Below are 21861 nucleotides of genomic sequence, written 5' to 3' on the forward strand. Positions count from 1 at the left end.
TGCCCGCTGTTCGATGCTCCCTAGTGTGATGTTTATTCAGCTACAGCAATGACGTCTGTTAACTGACCCGGCTACAGCAGTATGGAGTTGTATTGATACACTGATTGATTAGCCCTTTGGGTCTCTCTGTGTGTGTGTGTGTGTGTGTGTGTGTGTGTGTGTGTGTGTGTGTGTGTGTGTGTGTTGAAAAAGGTAACTCAAGGCCGTGCACCGACTCATGGGGAAATCGCTATGATAAGTAAATAATCACACATTAGGCAAACAGTGAGCAAACAAACATTTCTCTCTCTCTCCCTCAGATGATGGGGAAGACAGACGATGACAACTACACCCTGGATGACATGTTTGTTTCCAGCGTGGCTCAGAGAGAGGGCGAGGGGCGAGACGAGGAGAGGATGAGGAGCAGAGCCATAGCGGAGCACAGGCGACTGGCCGTTACCATGGAGAAATGCCATCACTGCTTCAGCAACCCCGAGCTCCAGAAACACCTGCTCATCGCCATAGGAACCAAGGTGAGGAAGGAGGGTTTGGCCCATTGGGGTTTGTAGTGTCAGGTTGGGGTGTGTCAGTGTGTTTTTTGACTGGTGTGTGTGTCTCCGCAGGTGTATCTGAGCCTGCCTGGAGGTGTGTCTCTGACAGAGGGTCACTGTCTGATCACTCCACTGCAACACCACTGCTCTGCCACTGGATTGGATGAGGACGTGTGGACCGAGATCCAGGTCAGCCAATCAAAAACTCTTCTACAGCCTAGACATGCCCTCCCACCTTTCCGATTTTCATTGATTTGTCTAGAAGGCAGGGTTTGGCGTTTGTGTGTGACGTTGTGTGTTTGTCCTGTGTGCAGGTGTTCCGCAGGGCGCTGGTGCAGATGTTTGAGTCTCAGGATCAGGACTGTGTGTTTATGGAGACCCACATGAACCCAAAGAGACGCCAGCACATGGTCCTGGAGTGTATCCCTCTACCCAGAGAACTGGGAGACATGGCTCCTATCTACTTTAAGGTGTGTGTGTGTGTGTGTGTGTGTGTGTCTTCCTATAGAAACCATCTATAGAATAGATGAGCTGTCTGGGTTAATACTGTGTGTGTCCTACAGAAAGCCATCATGGAATGTGATGAGGAGTGGGCGATGAATAAGAAGGTTGTGGATCTCTCCTCCAAAGACATCCGCCACGCTGTAAGTTATACCTCCATCTTCTCTTTCCTCCTTCCCCACTCCTGAAATGTTTTCATCCCTCTTTCCCCCTGTCTGTCCCTCCCTCCCTGCATGCCTCCCTCCCTCTACTAAGCTCCAGGACCAGGTGCCTGTCTCTGCCCCTGAGAGAGGCTTTTTAGGGGTGTGTATTCTGTGAGTGTGTGTATGACGGTGTGTTCTCTCTGTGCCAGGTGCCGCGGGGTCTGCCATATTTCTCAGTAGACTTTGGTCTTCAGGGGGGCTTTGCTCACGTCATTGAAAACGAACACAAGTTCCCCCACTACTTTGGCAAGGTCAGTGAATTACAACCTCTATGGGGTGCTTTTACTGTCCGCTGTATCACTCTAAACCTTCTCCCTCCTTTCCCCATCCTTCTCCTCTTCCCTCCTCTCCTTCTCTCCCACTCCTCCTCTCCTCTCTCTTCAGGAGATAGTTGGGGGGATGTTGGACGTGGAGCCCAGGATATGGAGGAAGTCCATCAGAGAGAGCTTTGACGACCTGCGGAAGAAAGTCCTTGAGTTCTCCCAGTGGTGGAAACCCTTCGACTGCACCAAGACGGACAGCTGAACCAACCAACCAACACATCTCAATAAACCCCTAGCCCCTGTAAATATACAGTAGATGTAACTGCAAGCCATATGGCGTTAGCCCCCGCCTTGTCCTCTGAGACGAAGACTCTGTCTGCTTTATAATCCTCTGATCCTGTCAACACATTGTTTTACTCCTAGATTATTCTGATTAAATACAGGCAGAAGGCCATGAAATAACTATTTTAAAAGCTGATGTACAATTGTTGTGTATGTTGGGATTCGTTGTTTTACTATCTTAAAAAGAAATAATTATGATGCTTTCTGTTCTTTTACTTTTGTCGTTTAGCAGACCCTCTTATCCAGAGCCACTTACTATTAGTGCATTCATTTTCAAATATCTAGGTGAGACAACCATATATCACAATCGTAGCAAGTACAATTTCCCCTCAAAATACAGTAGTTATCAGCCAAGTCAGTGTTAGTTAAAAAAGAGAAGTGTAGGTGTATTTTAATTTACTGCTTTGTCATTAGGTAACTTGTAAACACCAAGAACAGCCACACACACACTTTTACTCGTGGCTGAACAGCAAACCTGACCCAGGAGCTGCCTTCATCATTCAGACACTAGATTGTTCCTGACATGAGTTAACGACTACAATGGCTCTAATTACTGTCCCCTGGAAGACCTCTCTCCTCCCTATCCTGTTATTTAAGTCCATCTCGCTCCTCTCTCCATCTTTCTCTTATCACTCATCTCCACTCCCGTGTGTGTCAGTGGCTGTATGTCTGTGTGTGTTCTAGACAGTAAACGGTCATCAGTAATGGTATTATAGTGGTGACGAGTGAGCTGTTATTATGTCCACTTAGATGGACCTGGGACAGATTCACAGCCAAGCGCCACTCTACTGTCCTCTTCCTGCTGACGCATTCTGTCTCTCTCCCTCACACCCAGCCATCCACACACCGTCAGCCCATTTCCCGTGACTAACCCGACCACTTCTGATTACTGGTGCCGTTTATCACAGTATGGTTCAGACAAGTGCTCTACTTGGTTTTACACACAAACACAGGGTACAGCAGGGTACAGCAGACTGTGTTAGTCCTACAGGGCCTGTATGGCTGCGTTTAGACAGGCAGCCCAATTCAGAGATTTTATTCATGAATTGGCCTTTTTTTTTTTTTAACCAATCAGACATGAAAAAGATCAATTAGACCAATTAGTGGGGGGGAAAAAATCTAATGGGCTGCCTGTCTAAACACAGACTACGTTTTGTTCTGAAATACAAGCCTACAGTCAGTGTGCAGTAGATCAGACAAGGGGGAGGTGAGTGTATCTCTGAATGACTTGAGGCACCTGTGTGACTCAACGGTAGGCACCTCGGAGCCACGTCATGCACAATCTCTGGTAGTGCTGCTAATTTCATGTGACTGACAATGTTACCTTTGGGTGTGAGTGTCTCTGACTGACATTAACATCTTTTGTGCTTTATTCTGTCTGTGGTATTTAGGTGCATTGTGATGGCTGAGCTGTCTCTTGCTCAACATCACTAAGAAAAAGCATATCTTAAGGCACTTACAACCGTAAATACAGCCTGTTGATCTGGAGGGAGATGGGGAGACATGGAGAATTCAGTTTGGCGAAAAGGCCTTTTATGGATAACACAACACAATCTAAATAATGGCTTTCAAATTGAAGCTGGGTTTTCGGTAATGTCAACTGAAGGGACGAGTCTTCATACTGTAGGCTATGTTCCCTTTCAATAATAACAAGCATTGCGTAAGCAGCATTGTTGTCTTCATGTAACATTTAATTATAATCTTCAATAAACCTAATCATCTAATGATTTGTTAAATGTATTACACAATCGACCTCATCGTAGGGCACACACAGTCAAGGATTTCCTTTGCTTTTAATCTCCAGAGAGTTATGGTTAAATTGTTGCTGCAGATTTATTAAATATCCTTCTGGCAGTGTTATTGGTTTATCGTTTTATGGTGATTGAGGTCGTGTAGCTAGATAAGTGAGGGGGGGTTGGGAGAGACTGAACATACTTTTCTTCATGTAGTGTATGTGCTCGTCAAAAATCTCATTACAAAATCATGGGCATTAATATGGAGTTGGTCCCCCCTTTGCTGCTCTAACAGCCTCTAGTCTTCTGGGAAGGTTTTCCACTAGATGTTTGAACATTGCTGCGGGGACTTGCTTCCATTCAGCAACAAGAACAGTAGTGAGGTCGGGCACTGATGTTTGGTGATTAGGCCTGGCTCGCAGTCGGCGTTCCAATTCATCCCAAAGGTTTTGCATGGGGTTGAGGTCAGGGCTCTCTGCAGGCCAGTCAAGTTCTTCCCCACTGATCTCGACAAACCGTTTCTGTATGGACCTCGCTTTGTGCACAGGGGCATTGTAATGCTGAAACAGGAAAGGGCCTTCTCCAAACTGTTGCCACAAAGTTGGAAGCACAGAATCGTCTAGAATGACATTGACAATGTTTGTCTATGGAGATCACATGGCTGTGTGCTCAATTTTATACACCTGTCAGCAACGGGTGTGACTGAAATAGCCAAATCCACTAATTTGAAGGCGTGTAAAATATTTGTCGGGGCACACTGCTTTGGCAAAGAAAAAACAATTAAGAATTGCACATCCAGGAAAATGACTGCTGTGTTTTGCATCCTATGGTTGTCTATGCCTCTCTCTCTCTGTGCCTGTCTGTCTGTCTGACATGTGCATGCATGTGTGTGTGTAACAGTGTAGGTTCCGTCCCTCTCTTCGCCCCAACCTGGGCTCGAACCAGGGACCCTTGCACACATCAACAACTGACACCCCACGAAGCATCGTTACCCATCGCGCCACAAAAGCCGCGGCCCTTGCAACGCAAGGGGAAACCCTACTTCAAGTCTCAGAGCGAGTGACGTCACTGATTTAAACGCTATTAACGCGCACCACCGCTAACTAACTAGCCATTTCACATCGGTTACATATGCACAATCCTGGTAGTGTGTTTTCTTCTGTTTTTGTGTCTCAGGCCTCCGGCTGGGGGTCTAGTCAGGCACATGGGCAGAGAAGAGGTCAAGGTCACTGAAGCGATAAGTGTTCGACATGAATTCTCCCTGTCGCCCGCTGCAGCTCGGCGATTTGAATTACCCTAATAACATCAGTTACATGTATCATGTGTTTACTATAGGGACAGAGAGCTGGCTCTTATAGGAGGGGAGGCTGTATGACTCTAGTGGTGTACTATATCATAGTCTAGCCGACCAGAACCAAGTCTACCTTAAAACAATTTATCTTAATTACCTCGAGTAAAGTAATAAGTACATTATTTACAGCTCAGTATTCAGTTGATTATGGCAAATTGGTCTAGGATACAAATACACGGAATATGTTCTGCTGGCGTTGCAGACTGGGGCCAGGTGGCTTAGTGTGTGGTACGTTAAAAAAATAAAGGATATCATCACATGCAAACATTAGGCCTATTTGTTTTGTAGGTTATGTCTTGGTTTCTCCTGCAGTTGCTTGTTGTAGTCTAGTGTCTCCTCCGTCAGTATCTGCGCCATACATTAGCATAGCCCTAGACTAAAGTCTCCCTCTCATATGGATGGGAAGAGGGGCAGGGTTAAATCTGATATTATATCTGATTGGCTGTGGCGGATGGAGGTAGTGTAGGATAGTGATGCTGTAGAGCTTGAGCAGAGTGGACAGATATAACTCCACCAGGCAGCGGCTCGAGCTGATGTTTGACTGCATGCTGACTTCGCGAGCATCTCTCGGTATCTTCCGATCCTCCTCAGGCCCGCACCTGGACACACCGTTTCCCGCCCACCGGAGGGGAGAGGAATACAGCCAGCCAACTGCAGGGATGAGAGGATGAAGGAATGAAAGGATGAGTAGTTTACACAGAGTCAGAAAGCCGTGAAGCCGCACATGATTTAATAGTAGAGAGGTGCGCAGCAGGCAAAATACTTCCAACTGGGATTTCAAAGGGAAAACAAAAAGGACAACCGTTAAAACCGTTAGACATGAGATTCAGCTGGTGAATCGAGTCCCTATCTGGACGTCGCGATAGCATATTTGTTTTATCTCTAAATGCTCGCGTGCCGTTAGTGTCGCTCTTGACCGGCGCGCGCGCCTCCCAATCTTTCCCACGCAAGTGAATCTGATGAGTCCCCGTAGCCGTGTGTTGTTTGGTCGCCGCACGCGTACGCGCCCGGACTTCACGCGCTTAGCAGCAGCAGCATGTCCTCGCGCAAGATCTCGTCAGAGTCGTTCAGCTCGATGGGCTCGGAGTGCCTGGAGAGCCCTGGAGATGATGGCGACTCCTGCCCCTTTTCACGCATCTGGAACGGCAAGAGCCCCGTGGAGAAGCTCGCGTGCCCGTTCGAGGACGCACCAGGACCCAAACGGACGACAAGACGGAAACGCGTGAACCTGGACTCGCTCGGGGAGAGCTTGAGGAGGTTAACGTCGCCCACGGTAGGATACACTAACAAAACTGCATATTTTCTCTGCTATTTCTCTCTCCCCTCTGCATGCATCAGCTGCGTGATTATACAAGGGCCAGCACCCTAGAGATTTGTTAGAATAATGAGAGAGAGAAGAATGGGTAGTAGATACGGCCTATTCAATATCACACCCTACTGGGTGATGAGGTTGTTCTGGGTGAGTTCTGGTGAGTGTACTGAAGGCAGACTGTTTACACTGTGTAGTTTAGCTGGTTCCCTCTAGCCTCCTCTCCCCCATCTGCACTGACATGAAAGAAGTGGACAGGTGAAATAAAGTACCTGGTTGGGAGGGCTCCAGCGTACAGCATCATTAACCTGTGTTTTCAGAACAGTATAGGTTAAGGAATAGAAACTAGGAAATAAGCTAGATATTAAAGATGCATTTGATGATGATTATTGTGATAAAGATATCCTGGTCTAATACAAGAATCTTTTTAATTTCCTTGGTCCAAGGGAAGTGCTTAACTTGCTACTCCCTGGCCAAAAGCGAAGAGACCACAGCCTGCTTTGAAATGAAAATATTTATTATACCTGCTTCTGTCAGAATTAGTACTGGGTCTGTGCCTCAGTTCTTGTAATAAGAGGCCTACAGTCACAGCGACCCTCTCTCTAACCCCCCCACACACACACTGCAATCATGGTGACCCAATCGTACAAGAGCAAGACAAGGAGTGGACCACTCTTAGTGACCAGTCAGCCATGACCGGAAGAACAGAGCATGTACTTGGTGTTCACTTCACGGTCCTGATACTGTCAACCAGGCCAGTCACGGTGACCCAGAACAGAGGACACACACACACAGCATCTTCACACACAGATGGGCGTACCCTCTCCCTGTCTCTACACATTATACTGCTTGATAAGAAGAGGAGAGAGAAAGAGGGGAGATGAGAACTGCTTGATGATAGAGAAAGAGGGGAGATGAGAACTGCTTGAGGAGAAAGAAAGAGGAGAGAGAAAGAGGAGAGAGGAGAACTGCTTGAGGAGAGAGAAAGAGGAGAGAGGAGAACTGCTTGAGGAGAGAGAAAGAGGAGAGAGGAGAACTGCTTGAGGAGAGAGAAAGAGGAGAGATGAGAACTGCTTGAGGAGAGAGAAAGAGGAGAGAGGAGAACTGCTTGAGGAGAGAGAAAGAGGAGAGAGGAGAACTGCTTGAGGAGAGAGAAAGAGGAGAGAGGAGAACTGCTTGAGGAGAGAGAAAGAGGAGAGAGGAGAACTGCTTGAGGAGAGAGAAAGAGGAGAGAGGAGAACTGCTTGAGGAGAAGAGAGAAGTACTGCTTGAAGAGGGAGAAAGGCATATGAAGGATACAGATGATGGAGGGAGGGGAGAGGAAAGGAGGGCAGAGGAAGGATACAGATGATGGAGGGAGGGGAGAGGAAAGGAGGGCAGAGGAAGGATACAGATGATGGAGGGAGGGAGGGGAGAGGAAAGGAGGGCAGAGGAAGGATTCAGATGATGGAGGGAGGGGAGAGGAGAGGAAGGATACAGATGATGGAGGGAGGGAGGGGAGAGGAAAGGAGGGCAGAGGAAGGATACAGATGATGGAGGGAGGGGAGAGGAAGGATACAGATGATGGAGGGAGGGGAGAGAGGAAAGGAGGGCAGAGGAAGGATACAGATGATGGAGGGAGGGAGGGGAGAGGAAAGGAGGGCAGAGGAAGGATACAGATGATGGAGGGAGGGGAGAGAGGAAAGGAGGGGAGAGGAAGGATACAGATGATGGAGGGAGGGGAGAGAGGAAAGGAGGGCAGAGGAAGGATACAGATGATGGAGGGAGGGGAGAGAGGAAAGGAGGGCAGAGGAAGGATACAGATGATGGAGGGAGGGGAGAGAGGAAAGGAGGGCAGAGGAAGGATACAGATGATGGAGGGAGGGGAGAGAGGAAAGGAGGGGAGAGGAAGGATACAGATGATGGAGGGAGGGCAGAGGAAGAATACAGATGATGGAGGGAGGGCAGAGGAAGGATACAGATGATGGAGGGAGGGGAGAGAGGAAAGGAGGGGAGAGGAAGGATTCAGATGATGGAGGGAGGGGAGAGGAAGGATACAGATGATGGAGGGAGGGAGGGGAGAGGAAAGGAGGACAGAGGAAGGATTCAGATGATGGAGGGAGGGGAGAGGATACAGATGATGGAGGGAGGGCAGAGGAAGGATACAGATGATGGAAGGAGGGCAGAGGAAGGATACAGATGATGGAGGGAGGGCAGAGGAAGGATACAGATGATGGAGGGAGGGGAGAGGAAAGGAGAGAGTAAAACTAAAGACACAACTTAACACATTTTTCATTGTGTGTGTGTGTCGGTGTGTGTGTGTGTGTGTGTAGATCAGCCAGCTGATCCACTGTGTGTTAACAAGCCAACCTACCTTTTCATAGTGTATGTGTGTGTGTATGGATTAATGTACAAGACTTTGGGATGTGAATGTTTGCCTGTGAAATGTGATAAAAGATGTGTGCTTGTCATTGTGTGTACTGGTTTTCTGATGGTAATGAGAGAGTGAGTGTGTGTCGATGACGTATGTTCTGTGAATGAATGGCTAAAACAAGGACATTCTCACAGGACACACACACACCTTGCCTGTATGTATAACGTTGGATGAGCCAGATGCTGGTCTCCTGTACACCAGGTGTCAACAGAGACCATTGGATGAGCCAGATGCTGGTGTAACCGATGTGAAATGGCTAGCTAGTTAGCGGTGGTGCGCGCTAATAGCGTTTCAATCAGTGACGTCACTCGCTCTGAGACCTGAAGTGGTTGTTCCCCTTGCGGGGCGAAGGCCGCGGCTTTTGTGGCGCGATGGGTAGCGATGCTTCGTGGGTGACTGTTGTTGATGTGTGCAAGGGTCCCTGGTTCGAGCCCAGGTTGGGGCGAAGAGAGGGACGGAACCTACACTGTTACTCTGGTCTCCTGTACACCAGGTTTCAGCAGAGGCCGTTGGGTGACCCCAGGCTGACACAGTGTTCTTTTACCATTGCTACAGGATTGTATTAATGTTCATCATATTAAACCCTCTCCCTCTGGCTCAGTCTCTTTCTCTCTCTCTCTCTCTCTCTCTCTCTGTCTCTCGCTCTCTCTCTCTGTCTCTTTCTCTCTGTCTCTCTCTGTCTCTTTCTCTCTCTCTCTGTCTCTTTCTCTCTCTCTCTCTCTCTCTGTCTCTCGCTCTCTCTCTCTCTGTCTCTCTGTCTCTCTCTCACGATCTCTCTCTCTCTGTCGCTTTCTCTCTGTCTCTCTCTCCTCTCTCTCGGTCCCTCTCTCTCTCTCGCTCTCTCTCACATGCATGCACACACGCACACTCCGTCTCAGTCAGAGCTTCTCAGTCAGAGGATAGTGTTTTTGCCATTGATGATAGGAGAGGATAGAGTTTTTGTCGTTGTTGATAGGAAAGGAAGGTGTTTTTGTCGATGTTGATAGGAAAGGAAGGTGTTTTTGTCGATGTTGATAGGAAAGGATAGTGTTTTTGTCGATGTTGATAGGAAAGGAAGGTGTTTTTGTCGATGTTGATAGGAAAGGAAGGTGTTTTTGTCGATGTTGATAGGAAAGGATAGTGTTTTTGTCGATGTTGATAGGAAAGGAAGGTGTTTTTGTCGATGTTGATAGGAAAGGAAGGTGTTTTTGTTGTCGTTGATAGGAGAGGATAGTGTTTTTGTCGTTGTTGATAGGAGAGGATAGTGTTTTGGTCATTGATGATAGGAGAGGATAGTGTTTTTGTCGTTGTTGATAGGAGAGGATAGTGTTTTTGTCATTGTTGATAGTAAAGGAAGGTGTTTTTGTCGTTGATAGGAGAGGATAGTGTTTTTGTCGTTGTTGATAGGAAAGGATAGTGTTTTTGTCGTTGTTGATAGGAGAGGATAGTGTTTTTGTCATTGTCGACAGGAAAGGATAGTGTTTTTGTCGATGTTGATAGGAAAGGATAGTGTTTTTGTCGATGTTGATAGGAGAGGATAGTGTTTTTGTCGTTGTTGATAGTAAAGGAAGGTGTTTTTGTCGTTGATAGGAGAGGATGGTGTTTTTGTCGTTGTTGATAGGAAAGGATAGTGTTTTTGTCATTGTTGATAGGAGAGGATAGTGTTTTTGTCGTTGTTGATAGGAAAGGATAGTGTTTTTGTCGTTGTTGATAGGAGAGGATAGTGTTTTTGTCATTGTCGACAGGAAAGGATAGTGTTTTTGTCGATGTTGATAGGAAAGGATAGTGTTTTTGTCGATGTTGATAGGAAAGGATAGTGTTTTTGTCGATGTTGATAGGAAAGGGAGTTGTTTTTGTCATTGTTGATAGGAAAGGATGGTGTTTTTGTCATTGTTTATAGGAAAGGATAGTGTTTTTGTCATTGTTGATAGGAGAGGATAGTATTTTTGTCATTGTTGATAGGAGAGGATAGTGTTTTTGTCGTTGTTGATAGGAGAGGATAGTGTTTTTGTCGTTGTTGATAGTAAAGGAAGGTGTTTTTGTCGTTGATAGGCGAGGATGGTGTTTTTGTCATTGTTGATAGGAAAGGATAGTGTTTTTGTCATTGTTGATAGGAAAGGATAGTGTTTTTGTCGATGTTGATAGGAAAGGATAGTGTTTTTGTCGATGTTGATAGGAAAGGAAGGTGTTTTTGTCATTGTTGATAGGAAAGGCTAGTGTTTTTGTTGTTGATAGGAGAGGATAGTATTTTTGTCATTGTTGATAGGAAAGGATAGTGTTTTTGTCGATGTTGATAGGAAAGGATAGTGTTTTTGTCGTTGTTGATAGGAGAGGATAGTGTTTTTGTCGTTGTTGATAGTAAAGGAAGGTGTTTTTGTCGTTGATAGGAGAGGATGGTGTTTTTGTCGTTGTTGATAGGAAAGGATAGTGTTTTTGTCGTTGTTGATAGGAAAGGAAGGTGTTTTTGTCGTTGTTTATAGGAAAGGATAGTGTTTTTGTCGTTGTTGATAGGAGAGGATAGTGTTTTTGTCATTGTCGACAGGAAAGGATAGTGTTTTTGTCGTTGTTGATAGGAGAGGATAGTGTTTTTGTCATTGTCGACAGGAAAGGATAGTGTTTTTGTGTGCCAGAAATACGTTACTGGAATGTCAATAAAGTATTAAATGCAGTCTGCTGAAATGATCTGTTTTTATATTTAGGGCCCTGAGTTTTTAGCGACCACTTGACCCGACCAGGACAGCAGTGTGCTTATATTTGTCCTATTCCACACATGTACAAGTGTGTATTAATGTGCGTGTGAATTGAACATGATTTTTGTTGTTGTTGCATACTCCAGAGAGTGGGGCCATGGCCACGGTCTGCCATTATCAACGGTGACCCTGGAGCAATTAGGGTTAAGTGCCTTGCTCAAGGGCACATCGACAGACCTTTCACCTGGTCACCTCTGGGATTCGAACCAGCAACCTCTCGGTTACTGGCCCAGTGACAATTGTTTTTTTTTTATCTTCTTTCAGACACAGATGGTTCAACAGTCTTTACAGAGATCCTTAGAGTTCTACAGACAGAAAGAGATCAGGTAAGGACTGCTGTGCTGCGTGTGTGTATGCGTGTGTCTGCGTCCTTGAGAATGGTGTAGTAGAGGTAGCTATAAGCCTATGGGAAGAGAGGATAAGCATATTGTGAGTAATGATTTCTAGTAACATAGTGAGGTCACATAAGAGCAAGGCTACTGTACTGTTTTAGCTCATATAAGTGTTAGAAATGAGAAAACCATGTAACTAATTCATCCCTTACATAACACGTGTTTGTATTTTGTGTTGCTCTGTGTCCTTGTTTTGAACCGTACTGAACAAAAATATAAACACAACATGTAAAGTGTTGGTCCCATGTTTCATGAGCTGAAATAAAAGATCCCAGAAGTTTTTCATACACACAAAAATATTATTTCTCTCAAATTTGTGCACAAATTTGTTTACTTTCCTGTTAGTGAGCATTTCTCCGTTGGCAAGATAATCCATCCACCTGACAGGTGCAGGGGACAATAAAAGGCCACTCTAAACAACACAATGCCACAGATGTCTCAAGTTTTGAGGGAGTGTGCAATTGGCATGCTGAATGCAAGAATGTCCACCAGAGCTGTTGCCAGATAATTGAATGTTCATTTCTCTACCATAAGCCGCCTCCAACGTCATTTTAGAGAATTTGGCAGTACGTCCAACTGGCCTCACAACCACAGACCACATGTAACCACGCCAGCCCAGGACCTCCACTTCCGGCTTCTTCACCTGCGGGATCATCTGAGACCAGTCACCCAGACAGCTAATGAAACTGAGGGTGGGCCTAGCTCCCCAGTGGCTGCATCCCTGTCCAGTCGTGAAAAATCCATAGATTAGGGCGTAATGAATTTATTTCAATTGACTGATTACCTTATATGAACTGTAACTCAGTAAAATCATTGAAATTGTTGCATGTTGCGTTTATATTTTGTTCAGTATAGTTAAGTATTACTGTCTGTTTGTGTGTGTGTGTGTGTGTGTGTGTGTGTGTGTGTGTGTGTGTGTGTGTGTGTGTGTGTGTGTGTGTGTGTGTGTGTGTGTGTGTGTGTGTGTGTGTGTGTGTGTGTGTGTGTGTGTGTGTGTGTGTGTGTGTGTGTGTGTGTGTGTGTGTGTGTGTGTGTCTGTGTGTGTGTGTGTGTGTGTCTCTGTGTGTGTGTGTGTCTGTGTCTGTGTGTGTGTGTGTGTGTGTGTGTGTGTGTGTGTGTGTGTGTGTGTGTCTGTGTGTGTCTGTGTCTGTGTCTGTGTGTGTGTGTGTGTGTGTGTGTGTGTGTGTGTGTGTGTCTAAGGTGCAGAGAGGATGGGAAGGAGGAAAAGAAAAGTGTTACTTTGGAGAAGTGTCCCTTTGTGGATCATTGTGGTTCTGGAGAAGAGGCGGACATCTCAGGTATACTACAGTACATGGCTACTCTACAGGGTCAGTATCACTCTACCATGTGACTGAGTGTGTGTGTGTCGTGCATGTGTAGCCCATCGGTGTAGAGTTGTGTGTTGGCAGAATGTTATTGGTACTGCCTGTTTACAGTGTGTGTGTGTGTGTGTGTGTGTGTGTGTGTGTGTGTGTGTGTGCTTTTAAGGACTTCTATGCTCTCTGCTTAGTCTCTGTGTGCTCATTTCCAGAAGTTTGATTAGTGCTGTCTGCTAACTATGCTTAGTAAGGGATAGTGTGTGCTTTTTGTTGTATCAGGGTTTGATTAATGCTGTCTGCTAACTATGCTTAGTAAGGGATAGTGTGTGCTTTTTGTTGTATCAGGGTTTGATTAATGCTGTCTGCTAACTATGCTTAGTAAGGGATAGTGTGCGCTTTTTGTTGTATCAGGGTTTGATTAATGCTGTCTGCTAACTATGCTTAGTAAGGGATAGTGTGTGCTTTTTGTTGTATCAGGGTTTGATTAACGCTGTCTGCTAACTATGCTTAGTAAGGGATAGTGTGCGCTTTTTGTTGTATCAGGGTTTGATTAATGCTGTCTGCTAACTATGCTTAGTAAGGGATAGTGTGTGCTTTTTGTTGTATCAGGGTTTGATTAATGCTGTCTGCTAACTATGCTTAGTAAGGGATAGTGTGCGCTTTTTGTTGTATCAGGGTTTGATTAATGCTGTCTGCTAACTATGCTTAGTAAGGGATAGTGTGCGCTTTTTGTTGTATCAGGGTTTGATTAATGATGTCTGCTAACTATGCTTAGTAAGGGATAGTGTGCGCTTTTTGTTGTATCAGGGTTTGATTAATGATGTCTGCTAACTATGCTTAGTAAGGGATAGTGTGCGCTTTTTGTTGAATCAGGGTTTGATTAATGATGTCTGCTAACTATGCTTAGTAAGGGATAGTGTGCGCTTTTTGTTGTATCAGGGTTTGATTAATGATGTCTGCTAACTATGCTTAGTAAGGGATAGTGTGCGCTTTTTGTTGTATCAGGGTTTGATTAATGCTGTCTGCTAACTATGCTTAGTAAGGGATAGTGTGCGCTTTTTGTTGTATCAGGGTTTGATTAATGCTGTCTGCTAACTATGCTTAGTAAGGGATAGTGTGCGCTTTTTGTTGTATCAGGGTTTGATTAATGCTGTCTGCTAACTATGCTTAGTAAGGGATAGTGTGCGCTTTTTGTTGTATCAGGGTTTGATTAATGCTGTCTGCTAACTATGCTTAGTAAGGGATAGTGTGCGCTTTTTGTTGTATCAGGGTTTGATTAATGCTGTCTGCTAACTATGCTTAGTAAGGGATAGTGTGCGCTTTTTGATGTATCAGGGTTTGATTTATGTCCAAACGTGTGTGTGTGTCATTTTGACTCCCCAAAAGGTCCTGAAATTTCACAAAAATTAAGCTGTGTGTGGAATAGGTGTGTGATTTATAATGTTTACACTAGAATAATTCTTCAGCTGCACTTTGCAACTAAAAGCAACACCTCCACACACATGCACATGAACCCCTCTGGAACTCTACAGCTACTTTCTAATGAGGATGAGACGCATCTCAGTGGAGCTCTGACAAACACACGTCTTCTTGACCTCTTTCTGCTTTTCTCTTTCTCTCCTCCTTCCTCTCCCTTTCTTGGCTCTCCTATCTCATCCCCCTCCCTCCCTCCCTCCCTCCCTCCCTCCCTCCCTCCCTAATCCCTCTTTTCCTCCCCCCTCCATCCTTCTGTCTTGTGCTGCAGTACTGGTGGTTATTAGGTTAAAGCACAACCTGTTCCTCAGTGTTCTCCTTCTCTGTCTCTCTACCTCCCTCCATCCATCTCCATCTACCTCCCTCCATCTCTCTACCTCCCTCCATCCATCTCCATCTACCTCCCTCCATCTCTCTACCTCCCTCCATCCATCTCCATCTACCTCCCTCCATCTCTCTACCTCCCTCCATCCATCTCCATCTACCTCCTCCATCTCTCTACCTCCCTCCCTCCATCTACCTCCCTCCATCCATCTCCATCTACCTCCTCCATCTCTCTACCTCCCTCCCTCCATCTCCATCTACCTCCCTCCATCTCTCTACCTCCCTCCATCCATCTCAATCTACCTCCCTCCATCTCTCTACCTCCCTCCATCCATCTCCATCTACCTCCTCCCTCCATCTACCTCCCTCCCTCCATCTACCTCCCTCCATCCATCTCCATCTACCTCCCTCCATCTCTCTACCTCCCTCCATCCATCTCCATCTACCTCCTCCATCTCTCTACCTCCCTCCCTCCATCTACCTCCCTCCATCCATCTCCATCTACCTCCTCCATCTCTCTACCACCCTCCCTCCATCTCCATCTACCTCCTCCATCTCTCTACCTCCCTCCCTCCATCTACCTCCCTCCATCCATCTCCATCTACCTCCTCCATCTCTCTACCTCCCTCCCTCCATCTACCTCCCTCCATCCATCTCCATCTACCTCCTCCATCTCTCTACCTCCCTCCCTCCATCTACCTCCCTCCCTACATCTCCCTCTACCTATTTCCCTCCCTCCATCTCTCTCTACCTCCCTCCCTCTCTACCTCCCTCCCTCCATCTCTCTCTACCTTCCCCCTCCATCTACCTCCCTCCCTCCCTCCATCTCTCTCTACCTCCCTTCCTCCCTCCATTTCCATCTACCTCCCTCCCTCCCTCCCTACAGCTCTCTCTACCTCCTCCCCTCCATCTCTCTCTACCTCCTCCCCTCCATCTCTCTCTACCTCCCTTCCCCCTCCATCTACCTCCCTCCCTCCATCTACCTCCCTCCCTCCATTTCTCTCTACCTCCCTCCCTCTCTCTCTCTACCTCCCTCCGTCCATCTCTCTCTACCTCTCTCCCTCCAGCTCTCTCTACCTCCCTCCCTCCCTCCCTCCATCTCCCTCTACCCCATCTCTTTCTACCCCCCTTCCTCCCTCCATCTCTCTCTACCTCTCTCCCTCCATCTCTCTACCTCCCCCCTCCCTCCATCTCCCTCTACCTCCCTCTCTCCATCTCTCTCTACTTCTCTCCCTCCATCTACCTCCCTCCCTCCATCTCTATCTACCTCTCTCCCTCCATCTCTCTACTTCTCTCCCTCCATCTACCTCCTTCTCTCCATCTCTCTCTCTCCCTCCCTCCATCTCAATCTACCTCCCTCCCTCCATCTCTCTATCTTCGTTGCACTACATTCCTCCCTCCCTCCGTCTCTCTCTACCTCCCCCTCAATCTCTCTCTACACTTCTCCCTCCATCTCTCTCTGCCTCCCTCGCTCTACCTTTCTCCCTCTTCATCCCTCCCTCCATCTCCCTCCCTCCCTTCATCTCTCTACATCCCCCCTCCATCGCTCTCTACCTCCCACCCTCCATCTCTCTATACCTTCCAACCTCCCTCTACCTCACTCCCTCCATCTCCCTCTACCTCACTCCCTCATCTACCTCTCTCCCTCCCTCCATCTCCCTCTACCTTCCTCCATCTACTTCTACCTCCTTCTGTCTGTCTACCTCCCTCCCACCATGTCTCTCTACCTCCCTCTCTCCATGTCTCTCTACCTCCCTCTCTCCATCTCTCTCTACCTCCCTCTCTCCATGTCTCTCTACCTCCCTCTCTCCATGTCTCTCTACCTCCCCCCCTCCATCTCTCTCTACCTCCCTCTCTCCATGTCTCTCTACCTCCCTCTCTCCATCTCTCTCTACCTCCCTCTCTCCATCTCTCTCTACCTCCCTCTCTCCATCTCTCTCTACCTCCCTCTCTCCATGTCTCTCTACCTCCCTCTCTCCATCTCTCTCTACCTCCCTCTCTCCATGTCTCTCTACCTCCCTCTCTCCATGTCTCTCTACCTCCCTCTCTCCATCTCTCTCTACCTCCCTCTCTCCATGTCTCTCTACCTCCCTCTCTCCATGTCTCTCTACCTCCCTCTCTCCATGTCTCTCTACCTCCCTCTCTCCATGTCTCTCTACCTCCCTCTCTCCATGTCTCTCTACCTCCCTCTCTCCATCTCTCTCTACCTCCCTCCCTCTCTCCATCTCTCTCTACCTCCCTCTCTCCATGTCTCTCTACCTCCCTCTCTCCATCTCTCTCTACCTCCCTCTCTCCATGTCTCTCTACTTCCCTCTCTCCATGTCTCTCTACCTCCCTCTCTCCATGTCTCTCTACCTCCCTCTCTCCATGTCTCTCTACCTCCCTCTCTCCATGTCTCTCTACCTCCCTCTCTCCATGTCTCTCTACCTCCCTCTCTCCATGTCTCTCTACCTCCCTCCCTCCATCTCTCTCTACCTCCCTCTCTCCATGTCTCTCTACCTCCCTCTCTCCATGTCTCTCTACCTCCCTCTCTCCATCTCTCTCTACCTCCCTCTCTCCATGTCTCTCTACCTCCCTCTCTCCATGTCTCTCTACCTCCCTCTCTCCATGTCTCTCTACCTCCCTCTCTCCATGTCTCTCTACCTCCCTCTCTGCATGTCTCTCTACCTCCCTCTCTCCATGTCTCTCTACCTCCCTCTCTCCATGTCTCTCTACCTCCCTCTCTCCATCTCTCTCTACCTCCCTCTCTCCATCTCTCTCTACCTCCCTCTCTCCATGTCTCTCTACCTCCCTCTCTCCATGTCTCTCTACCTCCCTCTCTCCATGTCTCTCTACCTCCCTCCCTCCATCTCTCTCTACCTCCCTCTCTCCATCTCTCTCTACCTCCCTCTCTCCATCTCTCTCTACCTCCCTCTCTCCATGTCTCTCTACCTCCCTCTCTCCATGTCTCTCTACCTCCCTCTCTCCATCTCTCTCTACCTCCCTCTCTCCATGTCTCTCTACCTCCCTCTCTCCATGTCTCTCTACCTCCCTCTCTCCATGTCTCTCTACCTCCCCCCCTCCATCTCTCTCTACCTCCCTCTCTCCATGTCTCTCTACCTCCCTCTCTCCATGTCTCTCTACCTCCCTCCCTCCATCTCTCTCTACCTCCCTCTCTCCATGTCTCTCTACCTCCCTCTCTCCATGTCTCTCTACCTCCCTCTCTCCATCTCTCTCTACCTCCCTCTCTCCATGTCTCTCTACCTCCCTCTCTCCATGTCTCTCTACCTCCCTCTCTCCATGTCTCTCTACCTCCCTCTCTCCATGTCTCTCTACCTCCCTCTCTCCATGTCTCTCTACCTCCCTCTCTCCATGTCTCTCTACCTCCCTCTCTCCATGTCTCTCTACCTCCCTCTCTCCATGTCTCTCTACCTCCCTCTCTCCATGTCTCTCTACCTCCCTCTCTCCATGTCTCTCTACCTCCCTCTCTCCATGTCTCTCTACCTCCCTCTCTCCATGTCTCTCTACCTCCCTCTCTCCATGTCTCTCTACCTCCCTCTCTCCATGTCTCTCTACCTCCCCCCTCCATCTCTCTCTACCTCCCTCTCTCCATCTCTCTCTACCTCCCTCTCTCCATGTCTCTCTACCTCCCTCTCTCCATGTCTCTCTACCTCCCTCCCTCCATGTCTCTCTACCTCCCTCTCTCCATGTCTCTCTACCTCCCTCTCTCCATGTCTCTCTACCTCCCTCTCTCCATGTCTCTCTACCTCCCTCTCTCCATGTCTCTCTACCTCCATGTCTCTCTACCTCCCTCTCTCATGTCTCTCTACCTCCCTCTCTCCATGTCTCTCTACCTCCCTCTCTCCATCTCTCTCTACCTCCCTCTCTCCATGTCTCTCTACCTCCCTCCCTCCCTCCATCTCTCTCTACCTCCCTCTCTCCATCTCTCTCTACCTCCCTCTCTCCATGTCTCTCTACCTCCCTCCCTCCATCTCTCTCTACCTCGCTCCCTCCATCTCTCTCTACCCCCCTCTCTCCATCGCTGTCTCAGCCGTGACATGCCTGTAAATGTCAGCATGCTCTTCACCATACCCTCATTACCTAACCCACCTGTGTGTGTGTGTGTGTGTGTGTGTGTGTGTGTGTGTGTGTGTGTGTGTGTGTGTGTGTGTGTGTGTGTGTGTGTGTGTGTGTGTGTGTGTGTGTGTGTGTGTGTGTGTGTGTGTGGTTTGTCGTTTTTTGTGTGTTGTCCAGCCTGTTGTGTTCTCTCTGTTTGTTATGCATCAGGGTTGACTGATCAGTCAGAAAAACAGCAGCTGTGTGTGTGTATGTGCTCTAAAGCTGACTCAAGATCAGTGTTCTGCTCTGCTTGTCCTTCACAGTAAATAACTCCCTACAGCCCAGCCATGGCACTCCAGCTGTGTTCGTTTACTTTGATGTTGTGGTTGTGTTGTCCTTATGTTGTCCTGAGGTTGTGGTTGTGTTGTCCTTACGGTGTCCTGAGGTTGTGGTTGTGTTGTCCTTACGGTGTCCTGAGGTTGTTGTTGTGTTGTCCTTATGTTGTCCTGAGGTTGTTGTTGTGTTGTCCTTATGTTGTCCTGAGGTTGTGGTTGTGTTGTCCTTACGGTGACCTGAGGTTGTGGTTGTGTTGTCCTTATGTTGTCCTGAGGTTGTTGTTGTGTTGTCCTTATGTTGTCCTGAGGTTGTTGTTGTGTTGTCCTTATGTTGTCCTGAGGTTGTTGTTGTGTTGTCCTGAGGTTGTGGTTGTGTTGTCCTTACGGTGTCCTGAGGTTGTTGTTGTGTTGTCCTTACGTTGTCCTGAGGTTGTTGTTGTGTTGTCCTTATGTTGTCCTGAGGTTGTGGTTGTGTTGTCCTTACGGTGTCCTGAGGTTGTGGTTGTGTTGTCCTTACGTTGTCCTGAGGTTGTTGTTGTGTTGTCCTTACGTTGTCCTGAGGTTGTGGTTGTGTTGTCCTTACGGTGTCCTGTGGTTGTGTTGTCCTTATGTTGTCCTGAGGTTGTTGTTGTGTTGTCCTTATGTTGTCCTGAGGTTGTGGTTGTGTTGTCCTTACGTTGTCCTGAGGTTGTGGTTGTGTTGTCCTTACAGTGACCTGAGGTTGTTGTTGTGTTGTCCTTATGTTGTCCTGAGGTTGTGGTTGTGTTGTCCTCACGGTGTCCTGAGGTTGTGGTTGTGTTGTTCTTACGTTGTCCTGAGGTTGTTGTTGTGTTGCCCTTACGTTGTCCTGAGGTTGTGGTTGTGTTGCCCTTACGTTGTCCTGAGGTTGTGGTTGTGTTGTCCTTACGGTGTCCTGAGGTTGTTGTTGTGTTGTCCTTATGTTGTCCTGAGGTTGTGGTTGTGTTGTCCTTATGTTGTCCTGAGGTTGTGGTTGTTGTCCTCACGGTGTCCTGAGATTGTGGTTGTGTTGTTCTTACGTTGTCCTGAGGTTGTTGTTGTGTTGTCCTTACGTTGTCCTGAGGTTGTGGTTGTGTTGCCCTTACGTTGTCCTGAGGTTGTGGTTGTGTTGTCCTTACGGTGTCCTGAGGTTGTTGTTGTGTTGTCCTTATGTTGTCCTGAGGTTGTTGTTGTGTTGTCCTCACGGTGTCCTGAGATTGTGGTTGTGTTGTTCTTACGTTGCCCTGAGGTTTGTGGTTGTGTTGTCCTTATGTTGTCCTGAGGTTGTGGTTGTGTTGTCCTTACGGTGTCCTGAGGTTGGTGTGTTGTCCTTATGTTGTCCTGAGGTTGTGGTTGTGTTGTCCTTACGTTGTCCTGATGTTCTGGTGGTGCTGTGTTCTAGGTGTGCGGTTCTGTGAGCTGAGGGAGCGTTTCGGGGAGGAGTTCTTCGGTCTGTGTTTCGAGGAGAATGAGCGGGTTCTAAGAGCGGTGGGAGGGAACCTGCAGGACTTCTTTAACGGCTTTGACGCCATCTTAGAACACATCAGAACCTCGACCGGACGCCGCGCCTCTTCAGAGAGCCCCTCCTTTCAATGCAAAGACCCTCACGAGGAGGAGAGAGGAGGAGGAGGAGGAAGGGAGAGGGTGGGAGGAAAGCTTCTCCTCCTCCACTGCTTTAACCCCGCCCCTGTCGTGGGATTGGCTATGCCTGGTCTGATCCGAGCCGTCGCACGCCGAATCTTCCACTCCCAAGTTGTGGTGAAGGAAGCCGCTCCCCTAGCGCCCTTGTTGCCCAATGAGGACGCAGAACATTCAGGAGGAGACTCCCCCCCTACACCGACCCCCTCTCCTTCCGCGTCTCCATCACCCCCTTCCCCGTCTGCCCCTGTCTGCCTCTCCTTCCTCATCAGAGAAACCTCACCCTCCCCTCCCTACATCCCTCCCTCCTCTGTCACTCTTCCAACAGAGACCTCCAAGCAGACCCTCCCGCCCCTCTCCCTCTCCCCCACTGACCTGCGTATCGGTCCAGCAACATTCTGCAGGGCCTTCCCCTTCCACCTGGTGTTAGGCCCCAGCATGGAGCTGCTGCAGCTAGGGGAAGGTCTGAGAAGGCAGGCACGGATCGAGCCTCACCGGACCCTCTCCTTCAGGGACTGCTTTGAGATTATCTCCCCCAGGATCCCGCCCACCTTCCAGGCCATATTGCTGCGCCTGGCCTCCCCTTTCACCATCCGCACCCGGCCAGACTGCTCCCAGTCAGGCACCAAGGAGAAGGTATTTATGTACTGTGTGTGTGTGTGTGTGTGTGTGTGTGTGTGTGTGTGTGTGTGTGTGTGTGTGTGGGCGCATCAGAAAAAGAGGCTAAAATGGTCCTGTTGTATAACATCCTCTATCTACAGTCTCCCCTGTCAGCAAGCTACACACACTGCTCTCTCCGTCCTCTATCTACAGTCTCCCCTGTCAGCAAGCTACACACACTGCTCTCTCCGTCCTCTATCTACAGTCTCCCCTGTCAGCAAGCTACACACACTGCTCTCTCCGTCCTCTATCTACAGTCTCCCCTGTCAGCAAGCTACACACACTGCTCTCTCCGTCCTCTATCTACAGTC

At 48.2% G+C, this 21861-nt stretch overlaps 2 protein-coding genes across 4 annotated transcripts in view; both read left to right on the plus strand.

Moving 5' to 3' along the window:
* cwf19l2 (CWF19 like cell cycle control factor 2) overlaps positions 1–3563 on the plus strand; it is a 44149-nt gene extending 40586 nt beyond the window's left edge. For both annotated transcript variants that reach the window (XM_045703991.1, XM_045703992.1), the window contains exons 14-19: positions 300–512; positions 603–719; positions 845–1000; positions 1094–1174; positions 1384–1485; positions 1619–3563. In XM_045703991.1, coding sequence (XP_045559947.1) covers positions 300–512; positions 603–719; positions 845–1000; positions 1094–1174; positions 1384–1485; positions 1619–1759 — 810 coding nt within the window. In that variant the 3' untranslated portion in view covers positions 1760–3563. The remainder of the gene's footprint in view (positions 1–299; positions 513–602; positions 720–844; positions 1001–1093; positions 1175–1383; positions 1486–1618) is intronic.
* A 1791-nt stretch (positions 3564–5354) lies between these two features.
* The window catches only part of LOC106591258 (guanylate cyclase soluble subunit alpha-2), a 133012-nt gene continuing 116505 nt past the window's right edge, over positions 5355–21861 (plus strand). Inside the window, exons 1-4 of one of the 2 annotated variants that reach the window (XM_045703994.1) lie at positions 5355–6196; positions 11639–11700; positions 12973–13094; positions 20655–21526. In XM_045703994.1, the coding sequence (XP_045559950.1) occupies positions 5960–6196; positions 11639–11700; positions 12973–13094; positions 20655–21526 (1293 nt within the window). In that variant the 5' untranslated portion in view covers positions 5355–5959. Of the gene's footprint in view, positions 6197–11638; positions 11701–12966; positions 13095–20654; positions 21527–21861 lie in introns of both variants that reach the window. The other variant, XM_045703993.1, reaches the window with a different exon arrangement.

Source organism: Salmo salar, chromosome ssa20, assembly GCF_905237065.1.
Source record: "Salmo salar chromosome ssa20, Ssal_v3.1, whole genome shotgun sequence".
Lineage (NCBI taxonomy): Eukaryota > Metazoa > Chordata > Actinopteri > Salmoniformes > Salmonidae > Salmo > Salmo salar.